Source organism: Esox lucius, chromosome 10, assembly GCF_011004845.1.
Source record: "Esox lucius isolate fEsoLuc1 chromosome 10, fEsoLuc1.pri, whole genome shotgun sequence".
Lineage (NCBI taxonomy): Eukaryota > Metazoa > Chordata > Actinopteri > Esociformes > Esocidae > Esox > Esox lucius.
This window is the reverse complement of record NC_047578.1, coordinates 22,469,505-22,490,928: the sequence shown is the minus strand read 5'-3', so window position 1 is coordinate 22,490,928 and position 21,424 is coordinate 22,469,505. Positions and strand designations below refer to the sequence as shown.

The window sequence follows — 21,424 nt, the reverse complement described above, 5'->3', positions numbered from 1 at the left end:
AAAGCTATATTATGGTCTTGTCACTCCAAATTACAGTGTGCCAGAAGCTGTGAGGCGTGTTAAGGTGTTGTCATGCATATTGCAACCAGTCTTGAAACAAATATCCAACCCAAAACTGCACAGAGCCTTCCCAAGCAATCAACCTGCCTTAACCCTTGTGTGGTGTTAATTTTTTTGTTATTCAGACAGTGTTTGTGGGTCTGTTTTTTGGGGATTTGGGGATTTTTAATGCAACACAAACAAACTATTTTATGTAAAGATACTCAACAGATGTTTACTTCATCCCAATTACAAGCAATGTAAACAGCATACAGTATCTCCCAAAAGTGAGTACACCCCTCACATTTTTGTAAATATTAGATTATATCTTTTCATGTGACAGCACTGAAGAAATGACACTTTGCTACAATGTAAAGTAGTGATTGTACAGCTTGTATAACAGTGTAAATTTGCTGTCCCCTCAAAATAACACAACTCACCGCCATTAATGTCGAAACCACTGGCAACAAAAGTGAGTACAACCCTAAGTGAAAATGTCCAAATTGTGCCCAAAGTTTCAATATTTTGTGTGGCCACCCTCTTGGGCATGCCTCTGGAGTCCTCTTCAACACCTCCATGACGACATCATGGAGCTGGTGGATTTTAGAGACCTTGCGCTCCTCCACCTTCCATTTGAGGATGCCCCACAGATGCCCAATAGGGTTTAGGTCTTGGCCAGTCAATCACCTTAACCCTCAGATTCTTTAGCAAGGCAGTTGTCGTCTTGGAGATGTGTTTGGGGTCGTTATCATGTTGGAATACTGCCCTGCAGCCCAGTCTCCAAAGGGAGGGGATCATGCTCTGCTTCAGTATGTCACAGTACATGTTGGCATTCATGGTTCCCTCAATGAACTGTAGTTCCCCAGTGCCAGCAGCACTCACGCAGACCACGATACTTCCACCACCATGCTTGACTGTAGGCAAGACACACTTGTCTTTGTACTCCTCACCTGGTTGCTGCCACACACGCTTGACACTACCTGAACCAAATAAGTTTATCTTGGTCTCATCAGACCACAGGACATGGTTCCAGTAATCCATGTCCTTAGTCTGCTTGTCTTCAGCAAACTGTTTGCGGGCTTTCTTGTGCATCATCTTTAGAAGAGGCTTCCTTCTGGGACGACAGCCATGCAGACCAATTTGATGCAGTGTGCGGCGTATGGTCTGAGCACTGACAGGCTGACCCCCCACCCCTTCGACAACATGGTGAGGCCTGTTCTGAGTGCAACCTGTCCTGTTAAACCGCTGTATGGTCTTGGCCATCGTGCTGCAGCTCAGTTTTAGGGTCTTGACAATGTTCTTTGTCTAGGCCATCTTTATGTAGAGCAACAATTATTTTTTTCAGATCCTCAGAGAGTTCTTTGCCATGAGGTGCCATGTTGGAATTTCAGTGACCAGTATGAGGGAGTGTGAGAGCGATAACACCAAATTTAACACGCCTGCTCCCCATTCACACCTGAGACCTTGTAACACTAACGAGTCACATGACACCGGGGATGTAACCATGTCACCACAGATTCTCCCATCCTTGTGCAGTGTACTCATGACTACCACATTCTCCCATCCCTGGGCAGTGTACTCATGACTACCACATTCTCCCATCCCTGGGCAGTGTACTCATGACTACCACATTCTCCCATCCCTGGGCAGTGTACTCATGACTACCACATTCTCCCATCCCTGGGCAGTGTACTCATGACTACCACATTCTCCCATCCCTGGGCAGTGTACTCATGACTACCACATTCTCCCATCCCTGGGCAGTGTACTCATGACTACCACATTCTCCCATCCCTGGGCAGTGTACTCATGACTACCACATTCTCCCATCCCTGGGCAGTGTACTCATGACTACCACATTCTCCCATCCCTGGGCAGTGTACTCATGACTACCACATTCTCCCATCCCTGGGCAGTGTACTCATGACTATCACATTCTTGCCTTTCTTTGGCAGATAGGATACCAGGAACGTGTCAGCCATGTAGACAATCTTTGAAGACTTGACAGGCCTGTTCTTTGTAGTCAGGAGCTGGGGTAGGAGTTCAGACTTGTTTTTCCGTATCGTTCCGTATCGTCCTGGGGCTGGCTGCTTACAGGCTGGTCCGTGTTCTGGCTGCTGACGGGCTGGTCCTGGGGCTGGCTGCTGACGGGCTGGTCCTGGGGCTGACTGCTGATGGGCTGGTCCTGGGGCTGACTGCTGACGGGCTGGTCCTGGGGCTGGCTGCTGACGGGCTGGTCCTGGGGCTGGTTGCTGACGGGCTGGTCCTGTGGCTCATCTTCATTTTGGAACTAGCTAATGCTCAATCTCATTGTCTTCTTCAAAGTCACTGTCAGATTCTGAATTTTCAGAAATGTTATCCTCTGAAACCTCTTCCTCTACATCATCATCAAAAGCTTCTCTCTCTTCCAAAACCAGTTGCAAGGCCCTCTGAACAGAGAATCTTTTGGCCATCTTGTTCAGTTGTGATAAGGAACCACACTGGCAAAGCTATATTTATTGTGTCCCGCCCCCAATTTGCAGCTGGGATAGAATATGAGAAAATAAAGAAAATAAGAGGGTAAAACATATGGGAATGTGAGAGCAAATAGGGTTGGTGCTTGAATTTTTTTTAAATTCCTGTCTTTATGTACAAAATTAAATTAAAGCTTTTTGCCACGAAGACCAGTGAAATATGTAAGCTAAACTAAACTGTACTCTCAACAAGCAAACATGCAATGGGAATTAAGAGTGCACGTTCACGCAAAGGGTGGGAGATTTTCGGCAGGGGGGTGATTTCGGCGCTACACCGGCACTCAAGAATGTACCCCAATACTGATTATGATTCAGGGAATGAATCTCATCCTGAGAGTGATGTATTCAGAACTAAACCTCTCGAATGTTCTTCTGGTAGTGAAAAGATTGATACAGGGTCCTGCCAACTAAAACAAAACCCGGTATAAGAAACCAAATCAGTGCCACCCACAGAAAACTGTGAATTGGGGATTAGCAAAGACGGTACCATATGGCCCACTCAGCGCCTATTTCAGATAAACATAATGCATCAAAGAATATACAGCAGAAGAAGTACGCAAATGCACCAATGTCTTTGAATCAGCATCAAGAAAGCCTTCATTAAGCTCATGTACTCTCGAGGGGCGGTCGGTGTGGGGAGAGCTTTTGGAATGACCAATGGGGTGTTCTTTTTTGGCCAAACAGTGCTGAGGAACAAATAAATCATGAGACATTTTTTTAACTCAAAATAAACAAAACGTTAAGGTTTAACACAGAATTTCCCCGTCGTCACACATTTGTGATCATTTTCTCCAAAATAGCATGACCTGCTACAACCCGGGACACATTGCTGTGGATTCTCAGTTCACACAAAACCAAAGTGCAATTTCAACAATCAAACGGCAAGGTAATCTTGTTCTGACTGGCTGTGGATGCTGACTCAAAATTCATGTTGAATCGTTTTCCAGACCTTGGAAAAGTAAATGACAGACAGACAACTGGACTGCATCAATGTAACAGCAGTGTTGCGCCCAAGTTGATGGAGCCTTATCTTAACTCAGGAAGGAATGTGTCAACTGATGGCCACTTAACTGCTTGAACTGGCAATGGAGTTCATGCACAAAGAAAACGAACCTGATTAGAAAGTTTGACAAACACTGACTGGAGTTGCCGTCTTCTGTCAGCAATATAGACAGGTATTTATTCAAGTACAGTGTTGAAATACAATGATCAACTCTGTGTACAGTGGCTTGAGCCCTTGAAGACCTTGTTTTTAGCACCATGCACCTGTCTCTCGGAATTAGTCCTGGGAAAATGAAAATACCCGAAACTCTGTCTTTCTATACAGTAGCCTACACATAACGGGTGCATCTGTGAAGAAGGGGGCCCACGGGTCCAGTGTGAAGGGGGCCTCCCAATGATGGACAGTGTCGGTCTTCTACAACCCACTTGACTTGGCCACCAGCAATGCCTAAGTTAAGTGTTTCACAACGAATGCATGTTGGACACTGCAATATGCTGATATACCAGGAGAGTTCATCCTGTAGCTAGCATCAGAGATTCGAGCAAACTATGTCATGCTTAAAGCCTGAATATAGTATGCGCCTTACCTAACCATTTTGTGAAAATTAGAAATAATTGTTATCAGGGTAAATCTAGTAACAGAGCTGTTTGTGCATGTTCACAATGCAATGTTAGTGGGAAGTGTGCCAAGACCGTGAAGAAAGTAGTCGTTTATCATAAATGCTAGCAGGGCACTATTCAAAAGCCCTACGTTCAGCACAAAAGGACTCTGGAGATGTAGATGAAAACAAGCAACATACAGCGTTAACATTACTGTATACGTTTTATCTTCATATAAATATAAACTAGAGTATAGTTTGACGATGAATTAAGTTGTGTGGTCATGTGGTTTCAAATGAATTTACAGCCCAGTAGTCTACTGACTGGATATAGGGCTGTGTATAAAAGAATATTTAACCAAAAAAAGGTTTTATTCCATAATAAATGGGCATGAGTTAAATAAACGTAGTTAAAGCTTACGTTTGCATAATATTAATATTTTCCTCTCCAAAAACAAAAAGTGTGAAAAAATATTTCAATACGACAAACGTAAATTACGTCTTGTGTACTCAACAATTAATGTTGAAAGTGAGCAGCAGGACTGCTGGTTCTGAAATATGTGTGCGTCATTTTAAGACTGAAACATAGTTAATAGAACCCCCACAAGAGGGCGATGAATAAAGACATTTTGTTTCATTGTGTTGGGATTTCCAGGCCCTTGCATCATTTATTGAATGATCCGGATGTACATGGCTGGGTCGGCCGTGCGTAAACGTGCGTAGCTTATTTCTTTGCGTCACCACCACAACTCCGTAATAATTGGTAACCACCCCCATCACTAACAAAGATCGCCTACTTATTGCTAATAAAAAAAATCGATATTTCTGACGCGTCTTCAAGGCCACTGCGATATAACATGTCCCGTTATTCCCATCGAGTCAAAAAAATGTGTGAGACCGGCAGCCTACATCGTCATCAATATTAAGTGTACGTTACATAAAGACGATGAGCACAAATGTGTAATGTCTTCCATTCTCTGCATTCTCTGACAATACATTTTCCTTTCATGCCAATATTCATGATTAAAAGAGTGAAAGGGATCAAGTGGCTAAAAGCCATAGTTCGCTTACCGAACTTGTTTTAATAATAGATCTAAAGAATTTGTGGTAAGCAAATGCATTCTAATTAAATTGTTACTGTCCTAGGCTACTTTTTAAATGTTTCATTAATAGTTTTAATAGTCTCATGGTTTTAAGGGAGGACAGCAGATTTATGCTTGTGACACTTTGATTTGGAAAGAAGTGTTTGATTAATCAGTCTCCACATTGATTAATCAATCAAATGTATGCTTGGTGATTTAAAACCCCACATTTAAGACTTGGAAAGAGAGTGTAAGTAACTGTTTCTCATGCCAATAAAGCCCCTTTAAATTGAAATAGAAATGTAATCACCAGTCAAAACCGCAGGTCCAGGACAAGGAATGAGTTTGACCCCATCCAGGTTGTCTCCTGTAGCCAGCTGATCAAATTGCATGACATTTTACTTCAGTATTTGAAAGACAAAGTGTTTCTCAAAATGACATCAAAACCCTGCAACATTTAAGAAGGCATACGTTCACTCTTTTAAAGTTGGTTGAATTTGAAAAAAAAAAACATTTATTGATTAGATACACTATATTTTGTTGTGGTTGTGTTAATAATTAATCATTTAAGCCTTGCTTGTAAATTAATCACATTTGTTTTACTTTGGTCACCTATACATGAGGATACATGTTGCCTTGTACCCTAGAGTCTAGACGAACTAGAAATTGTCACTTTGTTTGGATATTTGATGGGCTTTGCTAAATAAGACAATTATAATTGCATAGTATCCTCACATTTTATTCCCTTCCATTGCAATTTAAGTGCATTTGTTTTTAGAATTGTTTTGTTTGTGTTTCATTCCAACTGGAAACAGATGTGAAGGTGTAATATGGGTCTTCGGCGCCTCCCACATTTGCATTATAATTAAGGGTGTAAGACAGACAAATCGGGGCCGAGAGTCAAATGCATGTGTTGAAGTTCTTGCTTTTTACACCAAACAAAAGAAAAGGTAGACTATTGACATCAATTGCAAGTGTGAGCCAACTCTATAAGATTGCATTTGGGTGATAGGAGGGGTCCTGTCTTGCAAACATTTGCATCAGGCCTAATATGCTCCCTGAAGGTAAAATGTACATACGTAATTTCCTTTATCAAAATATTACAATTGTGGCTTCAGAACATGGTAGTTATTTCAATAACCCCTTTCATTCTGACCAGTTTTCCCACCATTGTATCCATCAGTCTTATGTCACTGCATCACTAATGTTTCTCTTCCAATCATTTTCTTTAATCAGTTCTGTCCATTGATCACTCCCAAAGGAAACAAGATGGTTGCTAGCCGTCACAGTATTAACTGTCTGTTTAGTAAAAACCAGGAAGAGAATGATACAGCTGATGTAATCCAGAGCCCTTTGCTACTAGAAGGAACTTGGAGAGAATAGCTAGCCTCATTAGCTGACAGCTAGCAGCCACCGTGACTCATCACTGGCACTTCCAGTTTGCCATTCACTTTGAGACACAGCCCACTCTCCCTTCCTAAATTAGTGTGTGCTATGAAATATGACCTCAGTTGCTGTTTGATGTGTGTTGGGGATATTAAAGTAAATCATAACCTTAGCACTGACCAGGAATCACTTTCTGAGGTTGAATTCTAGCAGCCTTTCTGTGTGAGGGCGCTAGTGACTAGGAACAAAGGTTGTGTAGATTGATATGCTGGTGTGAGCCACTCTGGCACATGCTGACTAAATGGTGAATACAAGTATGTGTCTAGGAATGGTTGGGGGGGAGGACAACTGCAGTCCGATCTCCCACAGTGAGGAGGTGGGGGTGGTGTGTGGCTGTTTATGTTAATTTATCTGGGTGTCGTTTTGAGTGCTTCAGTCCTTTACTCTCTGTTGGTCACACCAATCTGTCCCACACTGCTCGTCTTAACATTTGTGCAGTTAGCCTCTATTTCTTCATTCCTGTAGCTGTCACTCAGCCATGCAGGATGTACTCAAGCACTTCCTGTCTACTTCCCATTTACACTCTCATAATAGTAACTTTGCTGTACAATGTATTCAAAATTGCACAACATGTAATTTGACAGATTTTTTTGTCACATTTGAAAGCTGAACGCCACTGTCTAACTCAAAACAGGAATACAGTATTCCCTCTGTTCCTATGTATAGGAGGGAATTTCTCATCTTAACATTATTGGGTGTGGTTTAGCTAATTGTTTGATTATACAAGTTTGGGTGCATTGGATTCCAGTAAGCTAGCCTAAGGGTTTATCTCTAACAAACAGACCTTTTCCAAATAACTGTGTCATTAGAATCGCCTGTTCTTCTCGTTTTAGCGATCCTTCCCTCCCTTGTTTCCCCCCCAATATTCTATGCTGGATCTGTCCCCATATTAAAGAGGGGATACAGTGGCCTGGTGTTTTTCAGTGATCTGGGGCACTGTTTCCAGCAAACGTGTACTGCTGCATTTAGGGTTCAAGTCCATCCCACTGCTCTTTCTGAAAATGTGCTCCTCTGTCCCCCGACACCTTTTAGTCTCTTAGGCAGGTCTCAGTCATGCTCAAATATAAACCTTTCAGTCTGTTGCGGATGAAGGTGTTTGCCCATTATCTGAGACAGGATTAGTGAGTACACTTCTCTCTCACACACTTTCTATCTTATTTCCTTGTCCTCTCTCTCCTTGGTCCGCTGTGATTGGATTGAAAGCAACAGCTGCAGTCTCAGTGGCTGTTACCTGAGCTGAGTGAAGACGATGAGCTAGTCGTAGAGAGAACTGCAGTGCTTAGGGATGCCAGCTGTCCTGTATCAGGAATGCAACAGTGATGGGGGACAGCAAAGAGGTTGCGAAGGCTTTGAGTCTGACTCCAGTGACCTCTCCGCAGCATCTCTGACACAGAATGGACTTCCAGAGCGTTCTTATTTTGAATATGCTCAATTTGGCCAATTTCACCATCCACTTGGAATGTCTAAGTTTCTCTGTCTGTTTCTGTCTCTTGCTTTCAGGGGGACCTCAAGTCTTGACAAGACTACCTATCTTATCTCTCTCAATTCAATTTGAAATGAAAGGCCTTTTAAAAATTCAAGGCCAAAGCTAGTGGGGAAAAAAACAATAATGGAATTAATGAACATTAAAGGAACCCAAATATTACTTGCACAAAGGTATATTAAAATATGAATGACAAGGAAAAATAAAGACATAAAACATCACTTCACACTCTTTGTAGTCACAAATCTTGTTTCTGTGATGTAATTTTGTCTTACAGATATGGCAGTTTATCAATGTTTAATTTTGTCTGTATGGGTCTGTATGATCTGAGAGAAATGTGTGTCTCTCCTACATTTTTTGCAGGAGATTAGAAAGTGCAGCTCTGTTTCCACCTCATATTTTGGGAAGTGTTTTTTTTTTAGTTCTTCCTATGGAGGTGCCTCAATTGCTAGGCCATGTTCAGTTAGTACTCAGCCAAGGTTTTTGGGTCAGTCACAGTAGTCAAGTGTTCTGCCACTATATACTCTCTGTTTAGGATGAGGTAACATTTGCTTTGCTCCATTTGTTTGGTTGATTCTTCCTAGTGTGTCAACTATTTCTGTTTTCATAATGTTTTGGGTCTAACTATGTTGGTTTTCTAAATCTCTCTCATGGACCTTCAGCCTCTATCTGTGAATACCTGTTTGTGAAAAGCCAACATTTGCTCCTCAAATATTTGAGGAGTTGAAATGTTGAACACTATTAACACTGCAGTTATTTTTTGACTTTATGCATACTATAAAACAAAGAAAATTTGATCATGCTTTTTATGGTGAATGCGCTTCATATGATCACTCTGATGATCATATGAAGCAGTGTCAGCGTTTTAGTCAATGTGTGAAGAATCTTAACTCACACTCATACTCAATGTGTGAAGGACTTAACTCACACTCATTGATCACTGTATTCAATCACCTTGGCCTGGTGATGTTCCTCTTTAGAATTTAAATGCATATGAGATTTGGTGGAGGTGACCTCCGGGACGTAGAAACAATGAGTCTGCGTCTCCCTGATCAATGCCCTGTTTGAGTGCAAATCTCTGGATTTGAATAATCTTGTTATGCTGATTGTGTCCCCTAGAGTGAAAATGGGTGGGTGATGATTTGAAATTCCAAGGGTATTTATTTTATATCTTGTGTAGCCTGTTTTACAGGCAAACATCCAGTGTGCCTCTCTTCACAGAAACTAGGGTCCACAGAAGAACAATGTATAATTTACATTTAATAGTCCCACACTAAACCTACTAAATATGAGTCTGTCACTTGTAAACGCTATGGACTTGTGTTAAAACATGATATTATACAACATCATTGCATTTCCAGTATAAAGCAGGTTCTTAATCAACCTATTCTGGTTTGAAAGACAGAGGGTGGATGGTTCGATTGTTTGTTGAGAAAATGTTTAATCACACTGATGAAGTAGTATTTTACTTTAAGAGAATAGTTCCACTCTTCCAGTTGGTTGGTTGATTGTATCCATCTGTGGTTTTGCATCAGTTTAAAATGGAAACCATGAAACATAAAACCCAAATTATTGTAAATTAAAATCTGAGGCAAATAAATCAAATTGTTTGGAAACTAAGTTTTAGTTTACAAAAAACCAGGGTGAGGCTGACAACTATGATGTAATAACTTACCAAACTCACGTAATAACTTATAAGCATATCAAATAACCTCTTATGAAATCCCAAGTTTCATCACTGAATATTGAATACATTTCAAGGTAAAGCAAAACTTCAGAAAATATTTGAGGTCCAACAATATTGTTTTGGGTGATTTAATACAAATTCTCAATTGAAGATTTTACGACATCATGACGTTTCACGACAGGCGGGGATAGTTTTTTTTGCTGAATTGTGTGTGATTTGCGGGTTCGATTCGATTAGGGAGGGGGAAAGGAAGCGGGGGTGCAACCCAGTCTGGCCGCCTCCCCGTGTATAAAAACTCAAACTGAACCAGTTTTCCTTCTCTTTCTGTTACCTGGCTAGGGGCAGCAGCATTGGCCGAGTGATCTCATAGTAACACCGGTAAGCGCGTTTATCGTTATCTTAAGTGGTTCTAACAACAGGCCTTACTACTTGAGTTTGTGGCAAGTTTGTAGTTAAAATGTTTTTAATGGTCATAGTACGAATACGTGAGTCATTTCAGGTAGCCTTTTTTGTAGTGTAATTGTTCAATTAACCTGTGGATTTCACTGTGTATGGATGCTGTAACCCGAGTGAGTGAAAGCACGAAAATGTAGGTGTACTACATTGTATGTAGTGATTTCAGTGAACTTGATAATGTGTAATTTGGTAAAAATTGGGTTGGGGGAGGGGGAAACTAAAGAAAAAAGAACAAAGGATACGCGATGGCCTGTGAGGATGGGTACAAGCCTTTTTCCTTTTCTGTTGGATTATTTAAACAACTGCTAGGAAGCCTAGACGACAGGTGGTGGTTAATAAGGAATTCCTTTCGGATATTTGGAAATCTTTCTGTAACTTTATACGACGTGGCCTAGAAGTAACACGTGTCACGTTTGGCCCATGGCCGACTGAGGCCTAGTTGCTTTCGCGGACTTGGCATTCGGTCTAATCGAATGATTTATTAAATATCGTATACTGTAGCCTACTTGAATACTACTTTATATTTTCTAGATACTGGTTATTCAAATCGCACTTAGAGAAATGTCTAATAGCTAGCTTGCTATATTGACCCGGCATTTTAATACTAAAGCAGTTTCCCTTAAAGATGGTTGTAATTAGACTTTTTCCTCGGTGTGGCATTGCTAAGGGCTTTGTTATTTTATTACAGAAACTAAGTAAGCAACCATGGGAAAGGAAAAGATCCATATCAACATCGTGGTCATTGGCCATGTCGACTCCGGCAAATCCACCACTACCGGCCATCTGATCTACAAGTGCGGAGGCATTGACAAGAGAACCATTGAGAAGTTCGAGAAGGAAGCAGCTGAGGTAAGCTGGTTTTAGTCGATTGTTGGCTTGAAGTTGATAACAATACTTTAGTCTAAAGATGGCGACGCCAGCATGGTTTGAACTAGCGAAGCCGGTAGGGTGTGGGTAACGAGTGCGCGCATGTGGGGTGGGGTTTGTGCGGGCCTAGCGTCGAGTAGTGACGATGCACTTTGTGTAATGGCGGCTAATGCCGTCAAAGCATTCCCCCGTGTCATTTTTTGTCTAATGAAATACTTGATGCTATAAAATGCTTGAATAGTTTTTAATTACTTGATTTAAAGTTCTCAAGTTTCTTAAATGGACTAACAATTAACTACTTTTTTATGTAGAGTATGAACTGAATTATGTAACTTGTGGGTCTTTAGATGGGCAAGGGCTCTTTCAAATATGCCTGGGTGCTGGACAAGCTGAAGGCTGAGCGTGAGCGTGGTATTACCATCGACATTTCCCTGTGGAAGTTCGAGACTGGCAAATATTACGTTACCATCATTGATGCCCCCGGACACAGAGATTTCATCAAGAACATGATCACTGGTACCTCTCAGGTAAATGACTTGAAAATATACTGTAAATTAATAAGCCGCAACTTGTCTGTACAGGGTTTGTACTGATGTCACCTGTTCCCTTTCAGGCTGATTGTGCCGTGCTGATCGTTGCTGGCGGTGTGGGTGAATTCGAGGCCGGTATTTCCAAGAACGGACAGACCCGTGAGCACGCTCTCCTGGCCTACACCCTGGGAGTGAAGCAGCTCATCGTTGGAGTAAACAAGATGGACTCCACCGAGCCCCCCTACAGCCAGAAGCGTTTTGAGGAGATCCAGAAGGAGGTCACCACCTACATCAAGAAGATCGGCTACAACCCTGCCACTGTGGCATTCGTGCCCATCTCTGGATGGCATGGGGACAACATGCTGGAGGCCAGCAGCAACGTAAGTAGCTTTAACAGTCTCATAGCACCCTGTCACCCTGTCACTCCTACAAACCTTGTAGTTAATTGGCTTTCTCCCCTCTTGCAGATGGGCTGGTTCAAGGGATGGAAGGTTGAGCGTAAAGATGGCAATGCCAACGGCGTGACCCTTCTGGAGGCCCTGGACAGCATCCTGCCCCCATCCCGCCCCACCGACAAGCCTCTTCGTCTGCCCCTCCAGGATGTCTACAAAATCGGCGGTGAGCACCAGTCCATGTTTATTAAGTAAACTGGGTGTTTCATAATGGATATAGTCACTCACTAACCTGTTCTCCCCCGGTTCCCTCTCAGGTATCGGAACAGTACCCGTGGGCCGTGTGGAGACTGGAACCCTGAAGGCAGGTATGATCGTCACATTTGCCCCCGCCAACGTCACCACTGAGGTCAAGTCTGTGGAGATGCACCACGAGACCCTGGAAGCGGCTCTCCCCGGCGACAACGTCGGCTTCAACGTCAAGAACGTGTCCGTCAAGGATATCCGTCGTGGCAACGTGGCTGGAGACAGCAAGAACGACCCCCCAATGGAGGCCGGTACCTTCACAGCTCAGGTATGAATTGGGTTTTATATCACTAGTGGGTTTGTGGGCCACCCCCTGGTGGAAAGTTGTACTGACTGTCCATGTCATGTTTGTCCAGGTCATCATCCTGAACCACCCGGGCCAGATCTCCCAGGGTTATGCCCCAGTGCTTGATTGCCACACCGCTCACATCGCCTGCAAGTTCAGCGAGCTCAAGGAGAAGATCGACCGTCGTTCTGGCAAGAAGCTTGAGGATGCCCCCAAGTTCCTGAAGTCTGGAGATGCTGCCATCGTTGACATGATCCCCGGCAAGCCAATGTGTGTCGAGAGCTTCCAGGAATACCCCCCTCTTGGTAAGCAATCCCACAGGCCCATCAACACTTGATCATGCTTTTGAAGGTGCTCTTATGCTTATGGAAGAGGCCTTTCCTAATTTGCCCCCTCCCCCCCCCCCCCCACAGGACGTTTCGCTGTGCGTGACATGAGGCAGACCGTCGCCGTTGGTGTCATCAAGGCCGTCGATAAGAAGGCTGCCAGCAGCGGCAAAGTGACCAAATCCGCTGTTAAAGCCGCTAAGAAGTGAATTCCCCTCACACAGGACATCCCAAGGGTGACGAGGTCTGCAGCCCATCCTGCAGAGTCTCAAAACCTGAGCTCCCTACTTAAGGACTGGTTAATGCTGATAAAGACTCATCGTAAAAGTTTTCGCAGGAAAAGAACCCCACGCGGATATGTGGCTTCGTCATGACTGACAGTGCCTCTTTCAGTTGTTAAATTTGAGTTGAAAAGGTTTAGAACTGCACCTGTTTGATGACAATATAATTGGAAGAAAGCTGCTGGTAACTAATAAAGGTCTTTAAATGTCTTGACCAAAACGTTGCTGTTTTCCTTAATCCTTTCTTCCGTTGTGGGTAATGCTCCCTACTGTAGGACAAGTGCAACTATGTAACTGGGTCTTTGCAGCTGTTTCGAGTCATGTTATGTCTGACCACTGCAGGGCTGTCCAATGATGGGTGTTTGCCAGCCAATCACATTTGTGGGGCTACGCTGGCACAACCAATGGCACCCCATTTTTGGTGACAGCAGCGCAGTAGCGTTAGCTCTCCTCCCGCCCCTACGCACCGGTATAAAAAGCAATGTGAGATCATATTCTGTCCTTTTTCTCCGGTCTAAAGCAGGGATACCCGTTAACTGTCTGGTTACACAGGTTAGTGAAGAAAATGGTCGTTTCAGAACGTATTAGGCGTTAATGGCATATTTTCTTTTACATCTACCAATGCTTGACTTAAATTGTCGCAGGGTATTGCTTCCCTTGATTTTTGCCGCAGGATGTTTCGCTTAGTGATGCTCAAAATGCTTGTATAAATGCTTTAGTGTTCGTTCAGTCTTTTCGTTTGAGCTTACTACACCACTCAATTTAGCCTCACGTCCAGCGGTTTGCGTCATGTTTATTTCTAGTTTAGTGGCTAACCTATCAGCGAACTTAACCTTTACACAAGGGCGTGGGCACTTAAAAAAAAAAAACTCTGGTAAAAAAATGACTGCTAATATAGCCTAGCTAGTATTTGACCAGATTCGTGCACGCGTGCACGACTCGCTTTGCCGTTGTAGAGCGCGTGCTGTTTGTCTATTGATTTCAGTGGCAGACAACATGGCCGGCCTGGTATTCCTCCGACTTAACATGGAGGGCGGTGGGAGGGGAATGATTTGCAGATAGCACATGGTGCATGAGTCAGGGTTGCCCACGGACGTCGGAATGTCTGCATCAAAGTGGAATACAACAATGCTATACCGTTTGTTGCTTTCTCGGGAGACCATGTCTCCAATATGTATACATATATTTGTTGTGCAAGGAATAGTTATGAGATTTATTTATTTTTTAATCAGTAAATCAACATGGGAAAGGAAAAGACCCACATCAACATCGTGGTCATTGGCCATGTCGATTCCGGCAAGTCCACAACCACCGGCCATCTGATCTACAAGTGTGGGGGCATTGACAAGAGAACCATTGAGAAGTTCGAGAAGGAGGCCGCTGAGGTAGGTTAAGGAGCCGTGAAAATTCTGTGCTCTGCTGGCTTATGTTACAGATAAGAATTGAGAAGTTATAACGGGCGTGGTTTAACAGAACGAACTAGGATCGATTACTTTGGCACAAGCGCCCCCTACTGTAGAAAACCTGTGTATGTTTGCGGTCATTCATTGTCAAGTAAGCGAAAAACCCCTGGGGTGTGGTATAGCCAATACACAATATTGAGGACCTTACGTTCTAAACCGCCCATAGCCAAGGTATAAACCATATACTCATCCATTTCCTGGATGACATATTCCTATTATGAACTGGCTACCAACTTTATTCCAACCATTAACAAGTACTTTTGCATTAGAGTGGTTCTACTGTATTTCTAAGCTATTATTCATGTGTGTGGTATATGGCCGATATACATGGCTATGGGCTTCTTGCCAGCACAACGCAACACCGTTCTATCTATGGTGTGTCAACCATATTCCACAATCAGTAAAAAAAATAATCCTTGGTACACAGTCTGGAATACCATGGCTTTATTAAAATGTGTGGTTTGAACTAACTGGTTGAAAGATGAGCAGTAAGGCCTTGAGAAGGTGTGGTGTATGGATAATATAGCCATGGTGTATTCTCCATATATCACAAACCATTGAGGTACTTAATTGCTATGATGAACTAGTTACTAATGTAATTAGACCTGTTTTTTTATTTTTTCATACCAGTGGTATTTGGTTTGAGATATATTGAATTTCAGCCACTCAAACTTCAGGGCTTAAGTCCCAAAGTTTTGATTCTCTGAAAGCAATTTAGCTGTCTTGGCTTACAGATTGTATACCACTGGTATGGTTTGAGTTTGCTTATGATGTTGGTAACAAGGCACCCCATAAGTGGCCATTGTACCAAGGCTAAAAGCTTCCAATCAGCCCTTGAGCAATGTATTTAACCATAAAGGCTCCTGCTAAATGATATTGCCATATACCAAAGAGGTGCCTTATTGACATTTTTTAAATGGTTACCATTGCAATTACAAAAGTACAGTACTGACCCTCACTACCAAGTATTACAGCAGTACTGACCCTCACTACCAGGTATTACAGCAGTACAGACCTTCACTGCCAAGTATTACAGCAGTACTGACCCTCACTACCAGGTATTACAACAGTACTGACCCTCATTGCCAAGTATTACAGCAGTACTGACCCTCATTACCAAGTATTACAGCAGTACTGACCCTCACTACCAGGTATTACAACAGTACTGACCCTCAGTCCACTCTGTCTTCATCCATCCAACACCAACAGACGTCACAAAAACGGCTGTACTATGTAGCCGAAATACTTTTTTCAACTACAGTTAATAGTAAATGAACATCTACATACAGTATGTTCTGTTTCTAAGCGAGATCTCTGAATCATTTCAAAAACACATTTAGTCATTAACCCCTTCATCTCGGGAATAAAGTAATTTTTTGGTCATAATTAAAAAAATAAACATTAAAAAACCTTCCTCTGAACAGAATACGTTAGAATATGTTGCAATACGTTAACTTCAAACCCAAACAAACATGAATCTGTGAAACACACAGTTTTGCAACTGTGTTCCTGATGATTATTAATGACATACAAATGTAGATTGCATGTAATTATTGGAAAATGTATATTTTCAGTAGTAGGTTAGTGTTATCGCTAAAAAACTATCTGCCACTGTCCCAAATTATTGGCCACCTTACTATTTTGTTGAATGACATAATTAATTTTTATTTGTATTACAAATGACAGATCTTAGTCTTCTCTGTGATGTTTACTAGAAAGTTGTAGCTAGCTTTCTTGCCTTCGGGTAAAGATAAAAAAGACTGATATTACATGAAGTCTGTTTTGTCGCGCAAGTCGAATTTAATGAACTGCAACTTGTCTAAACAATTTCCATACATTACATTTTTACGATGTACAATTATATATATTTTTTTACATCCATACATTTCTATAAAAAATGGTAGTGGGCTAGCTTAAATGTTATATTGATTAGCAAAACCTACCGTTGTTTTCCAGTGCATTTTTGAACTTACTTTTTACTTCTCCCACCACTTGAAACGTTAACTAAAGCCCCCCTAAAATAGGCCTAGCGACGTTCCTGACTGTAACTATAGGCATTCAGTGGCACTAAAAAGGACATTGAATGTATACAAATTGGATAAATAATTTTGTTGTTTTTATACTCTTACAATAAGAAACATATAATCATCTCATTAGACATTGCAATGTTTGGGCACATTTTGTTCATTACATTTTTTTTATTAAAATCATTTTTATTTTCATTTTATTAAACCTTTATTATACCCTGCCACTCAGGTAAGAACAAATTCTCATTTACAACAATGGACTTGCAGGAGGCAAAAATAGGCTTCCTTTAGGGGGTGAGTTTTGGGTTGAAATAAAGAGACAACACATGGCAACAACATGGTACTGACAAAGAGACATTGAAAACAATCACATATAGAGACACCACTGAGCTACCAAAGATGCAGATAACAGCATGACAACATGATAGAAACAGACCTGGCAGCAGACAATATAAAAATGAGACTGCAGGATACTAACATGTTTGCAATAGGCAAAGACAACAACAGGACAACATGGCAGAACTACAAACCTGCATATCATTTGAAGCTGTTCAATAAATCTGTTATTAACTGTCTTTAAAAATATCAATGGTGACAAAAGTAGATAGTTTTATAGTTTTTTGTAGTTGATTCCAGTGGCAAGATGTGTGAAACTGAAAGGAGTCCTGTTGTTTTCAATACGTTCAAGTCTTGATAATTGACAATTTCTGTAGATGACACAGTGGTATAAAAAATGGTCAGGGGCTGCATTCTCGATACATTTCATCTTACCGCTAGGAGGACTCCCAAACAGCTGTAAAAGTTCCCCAGCTATGAGTTTCCTCTTATAACCTATTCACAAAGCTTTTACTACGGAATGGGGAGAAATCTTAAGCTACAAGAAAGGGCGGGGTTGGCCCTGTTGCTATGGATGATGTTGTGTTCCACGCACAAGCTTACATACAATGCCCACAGTGATTGGCTGATAGGGTAGGGGTATCTGTCAGTGAATTCATGATAGCTATACTGTAGAAGCATGTTGCCAAATTGAAATAAAGATATTAAAATAAAATGTAGGCCAAGTGTCACTGATTAAACATGAAACCAAGAATGACATACTGACTAGTCAAGATATGTTCAACTAATTGTCAGTCTCTTACATGTCTGGCAGCTCTTAAAGAAATGCATGTTCATCTTTTGATGCTGCAATAATTTGTGCAATTATCTGTCCCAGCACCAACTACACCTGGTGGTCGAGATATGGCCATGAAGTCTGCTTTTTTTGTAGTTGGCAAACATCATGAGGAAACTGAATGATTTGTTACACAATATGAGGTCTGGAGAGGGCAAATATTGTTTGATGTAATATTCTACTGACAGATGACTGAGATATACGTAGTTCGTCTGCGCTGCATGGGTGAATTGTGGCCAAGTAGCGTAAGGTTGTCACAACCTTGATCTCTGCTGTTTTTGGGTTGTTTCTGTTTGTTGGTGAAGTGACTGCATCCCTGACTAGCTCTACTATGGTTATAATACCCTCATGATGAAGGGGATACCTTTTTAAAAGCTCAGTTTCATAAAATGTTTCTAAAACGTCGACCTGATTACGAGGCAGATTGCTGGCAGAAGCCCTTTTAGGATTGTTTGTGACTTGGTCTTAGTGACTTATGAGTCCTCTTGACTACACTTAAGTTTTCACAGATTTAGTAGCTGGTTTTAGTGCAAAAATATTTTCTGAAATACTCTTAAAATTAGGACTGGCACACCCATTGTTTTTAAGATTTTCTCTTAAATCAGCAAGTTAGGAGCTACTTTTAACCTTGAGATGTTTTGTGAATACGACCCCTGAAGATATCTTTTTTGTACTAGGACAAATTGGATGGTTTCTATCTTCCAAATACAGAACTCTATTGATCTCTTACAATGGAATGAAAGGTATGTTAAAATCTTGATTCTCTGCTTGTGTAGATGGGCAAGGGCTCTTTCAAATATGCCTGGGTGCTGGACAAGCTGAAGGCTGAGCGTGAGCGTGGTATTACCATCGACATTTCCCTGTGGAAGTTCGAGACCGCCAAGTACTATGTCACCATCATTGATGCCCCGGGACACAGAGATTTCATCAAGAACATGATCACTGGTACCTCTCAGGTAAGCACAGGCAGTAGCATCCATTGTTAAATCTGTCTCCTAATTAAGAAGAAAGTTCCAGCCTTCCAGGCACCATGCTCTGGTGGTATAAGCATTGGTACGTATCAGCGGAGTCTGGGGTTCAATCCCTGGCTCAACCTGTCCCACTGTCTCTGTCCTGCACACATATCGGCCCTTGCATTACATAGTATACCATTTTCTGTGACTTGTTCTTGCTTGACATCACCACTTATACTAAATCTTCCCCAAAAAATCTCAGAATGCATTTTTAAGTAATTATCCGTAGTGGCAATTTACCATGACTGTTTCGGCACACACCTGTGACCTAATCTATAACACTCAGGCTGATTGCGCCGTGCTGATCGTTGCTGGTGGTGTGGGTGAATTCGAGGCCGGTATTTCCAAGAACGGACAGACCCGTGAGCATGCTCTCCTGGCCTACACCCTGGGAGTGAAGCAGCTCATTGTTGGAGTAAACAAGATGGACTCCACCGAGCCCCCCTACAGCCAGAAGCGTTTTGAGGAGATCCAGAAGGAGGTCAGCACCTACATCAAGAAGATCGGCTACAACCCTGCCACTGTGGCATTCGTGCCCATCTCTGGATGGCATGGGGACAACATGCTGGAGGCCAGCCCCAACGTGAGTTGCCCGTCCGACCAGTTCACTCCACCATAGCATTGTTGGTCTAGCTGATCCCTTAACAATTAGTACCAGAACTTTAAAGGTGAACAGCTGACAGGTCAGGAGCACCTTCCTAATTTTCACTCAGAAAACAGCTCAACATCTTGTGGCCCATTTGCAGATGACCTGGTTCAAGGGATGGAAGATCGAGCGTAAGGAGGGCGGTGCCAGTGGCGTGACCCTTCTGGAGGCCCTGGACAGCATCCTGCCCCCATCCCGCCCCACCGACAAGCCCCTTCGTCTGCCCCTCCAGGATGTCTACAAAATCGGCGGTACGATTCTGTTGTTGATTCTTATCCTTTCCTATACAGATACTGATTGTTTTCCTTAGACATGAATGGGTATGGCTCACTGGGTCTGTTCTCCCCCGGTTCCCCCTCAGGTATCGGAACAGTACCCGTGGGCCGTGTGGAGACTGGAACCCTGAAGGCAGGTATGATCGTCACATTTGCCCCCGCCAACGTCACCACTGAGGTCAAGTCTGTGGAGATGCACCACGAGACCCTGGAAGCGGCTCTCCCCGGCGACAACGTCGGCTTCAACGTCAAGAACGTGTCCGTCAAGGATATCCGTCGTGGCAACGTGGCTGGAGACAGCAAGAACGACCCCCCAATGGAGGCGGCTAACTTCACAGCACAGGTGAGAGATGTGGCTCATTTTTAATATAGGTTCTATAAAGATGAAAGAAGATACACATAGAGTTAGTCTAATTTATGGCTATACACATTCTATTTAATTTAGTAAATTAACTTTAAAACTAATACTAAATACTACATAAGGAAAACATTAATTTATGATACACATTGTTTTTTTAAACACAATCTTACACTGGTTTTCTGAATTTCCTACATCCAGACCCCCAGTCACTGTTGTTCTGTAGTCCAGCCCCTCCGTACTCACATTTTACCGCTGTCCCCAGGTCATCATCCTGAACCACCCGGGCCAGATCTCCCAGGGTTATGCTCCAGTGCTTGATTGCCACACCGCTCACATCGCCTGCAAGTTCAGCGAGCTCAAGGAGAAGATCGACCGTCGTTCTGGCAAGAAGCTTGAGGACAACCCCAAGGCCCTGAAGTCTGGAGATGCTGCCATCATTGTCATGGTGCCTGGAAAACCCATGTGTGTGGAGAGCTTCTCTGCATACCCTCCCCTTGGTACGTCACACATGAATGCCTAATAACTTGGGTTTATGGGTTTTATTCCAGCAGATCTGTTAAAAAACTAATATTAAGTGGGGATTATCAACATTTTTAAAGTTGGTACCTACAACTGGAATATGGTGACCCTCCATTTAGCAGAACCAATTCAGCCAAGTAAGCGATAAATGCATGAAACCTTGTCCAGTAACCATTTCATTTTCACTGTTGCAGGACGTTTCGCTGTGCGTGACATGAGGCAGACCGTCGCCGTCGGTGTCATCAAGGCCGTCGATAAGAAGGCTGCCTCCACCGGCAAGGTGACCAAGTCCGCTGTTAAGGCTGCCAAAGCCAAATGAATTCCTGCTCCAGACATCCAGCAACGACATGGCGTTTCACTGGCATCCCATCCTGCAGTCTCTCAGAACCTGAGCTCTCTACTCAAGGACTGGCTAATGCTGATAAAAACCCATCGCAAAAGTTTCCGCAGGAAAGGAAAGCAAATGTTCGAAGAATAATGCTTTAGGGAAAATATGATAAAACCAAAAATAAAAAAAAACATGACCATTAAACCGCCAAAATGCTGCTTTTTCTTGTTTCTCAATAGCCTAAATGCTCAATCAATTACTGTTGGATACATAATGCTATCAATCATGAAATTATATGTTGTGTTAGAATATCAAAATAAAGACGT

The 21,424-nt window shown here is 42.5% G+C and overlaps 2 protein-coding genes across 2 annotated transcripts; both read left to right on the top strand.

Annotated features, from left to right (window-relative positions):
• Window positions 1–10,099: 10,099 nt before the first annotated feature.
• Window positions 10,100–13,515, top strand: LOC105027913 (elongation factor 1-alpha, oocyte form). The gene is made up of 8 exons (XM_013135667.4): window positions 10,100–10,229; window positions 10,996–11,156; window positions 11,522–11,701; window positions 11,788–12,084; window positions 12,172–12,322; window positions 12,414–12,670; window positions 12,759–12,993; window positions 13,102–13,515. Exons 2-8 carry the CDS (start codon window positions 11,013–11,015, stop codon window positions 13,221–13,223), a joined length of 1,386 nt encoding a protein of 461 aa, XP_012991121.2. The 5' UTR covers window positions 10,100–10,229; window positions 10,996–11,012; the 3' UTR covers window positions 13,224–13,515.
• A 220-nt stretch (window positions 13,516–13,735) lies between these two features.
• eef1a1l2 (eukaryotic translation elongation factor 1 alpha 1, like 2) lies at window positions 13,736–21,302 on the top strand. The gene is made up of 8 exons (XM_029122873.2): window positions 13,736–13,847; window positions 14,528–14,680; window positions 18,733–18,912; window positions 19,256–19,552; window positions 19,716–19,866; window positions 19,977–20,233; window positions 20,514–20,748; window positions 20,965–21,302. The coding sequence occupies exons 2-8, from the start codon at window positions 14,537–14,539 to the stop codon at window positions 21,087–21,089; spliced, it is 1,389 nt and encodes a 462-aa protein (XP_028978706.1). The 5' UTR covers window positions 13,736–13,847; window positions 14,528–14,536; the 3' UTR covers window positions 21,090–21,302.
• The last annotated feature ends 122 nt before the right edge of the window (window positions 21,303–21,424 follow it).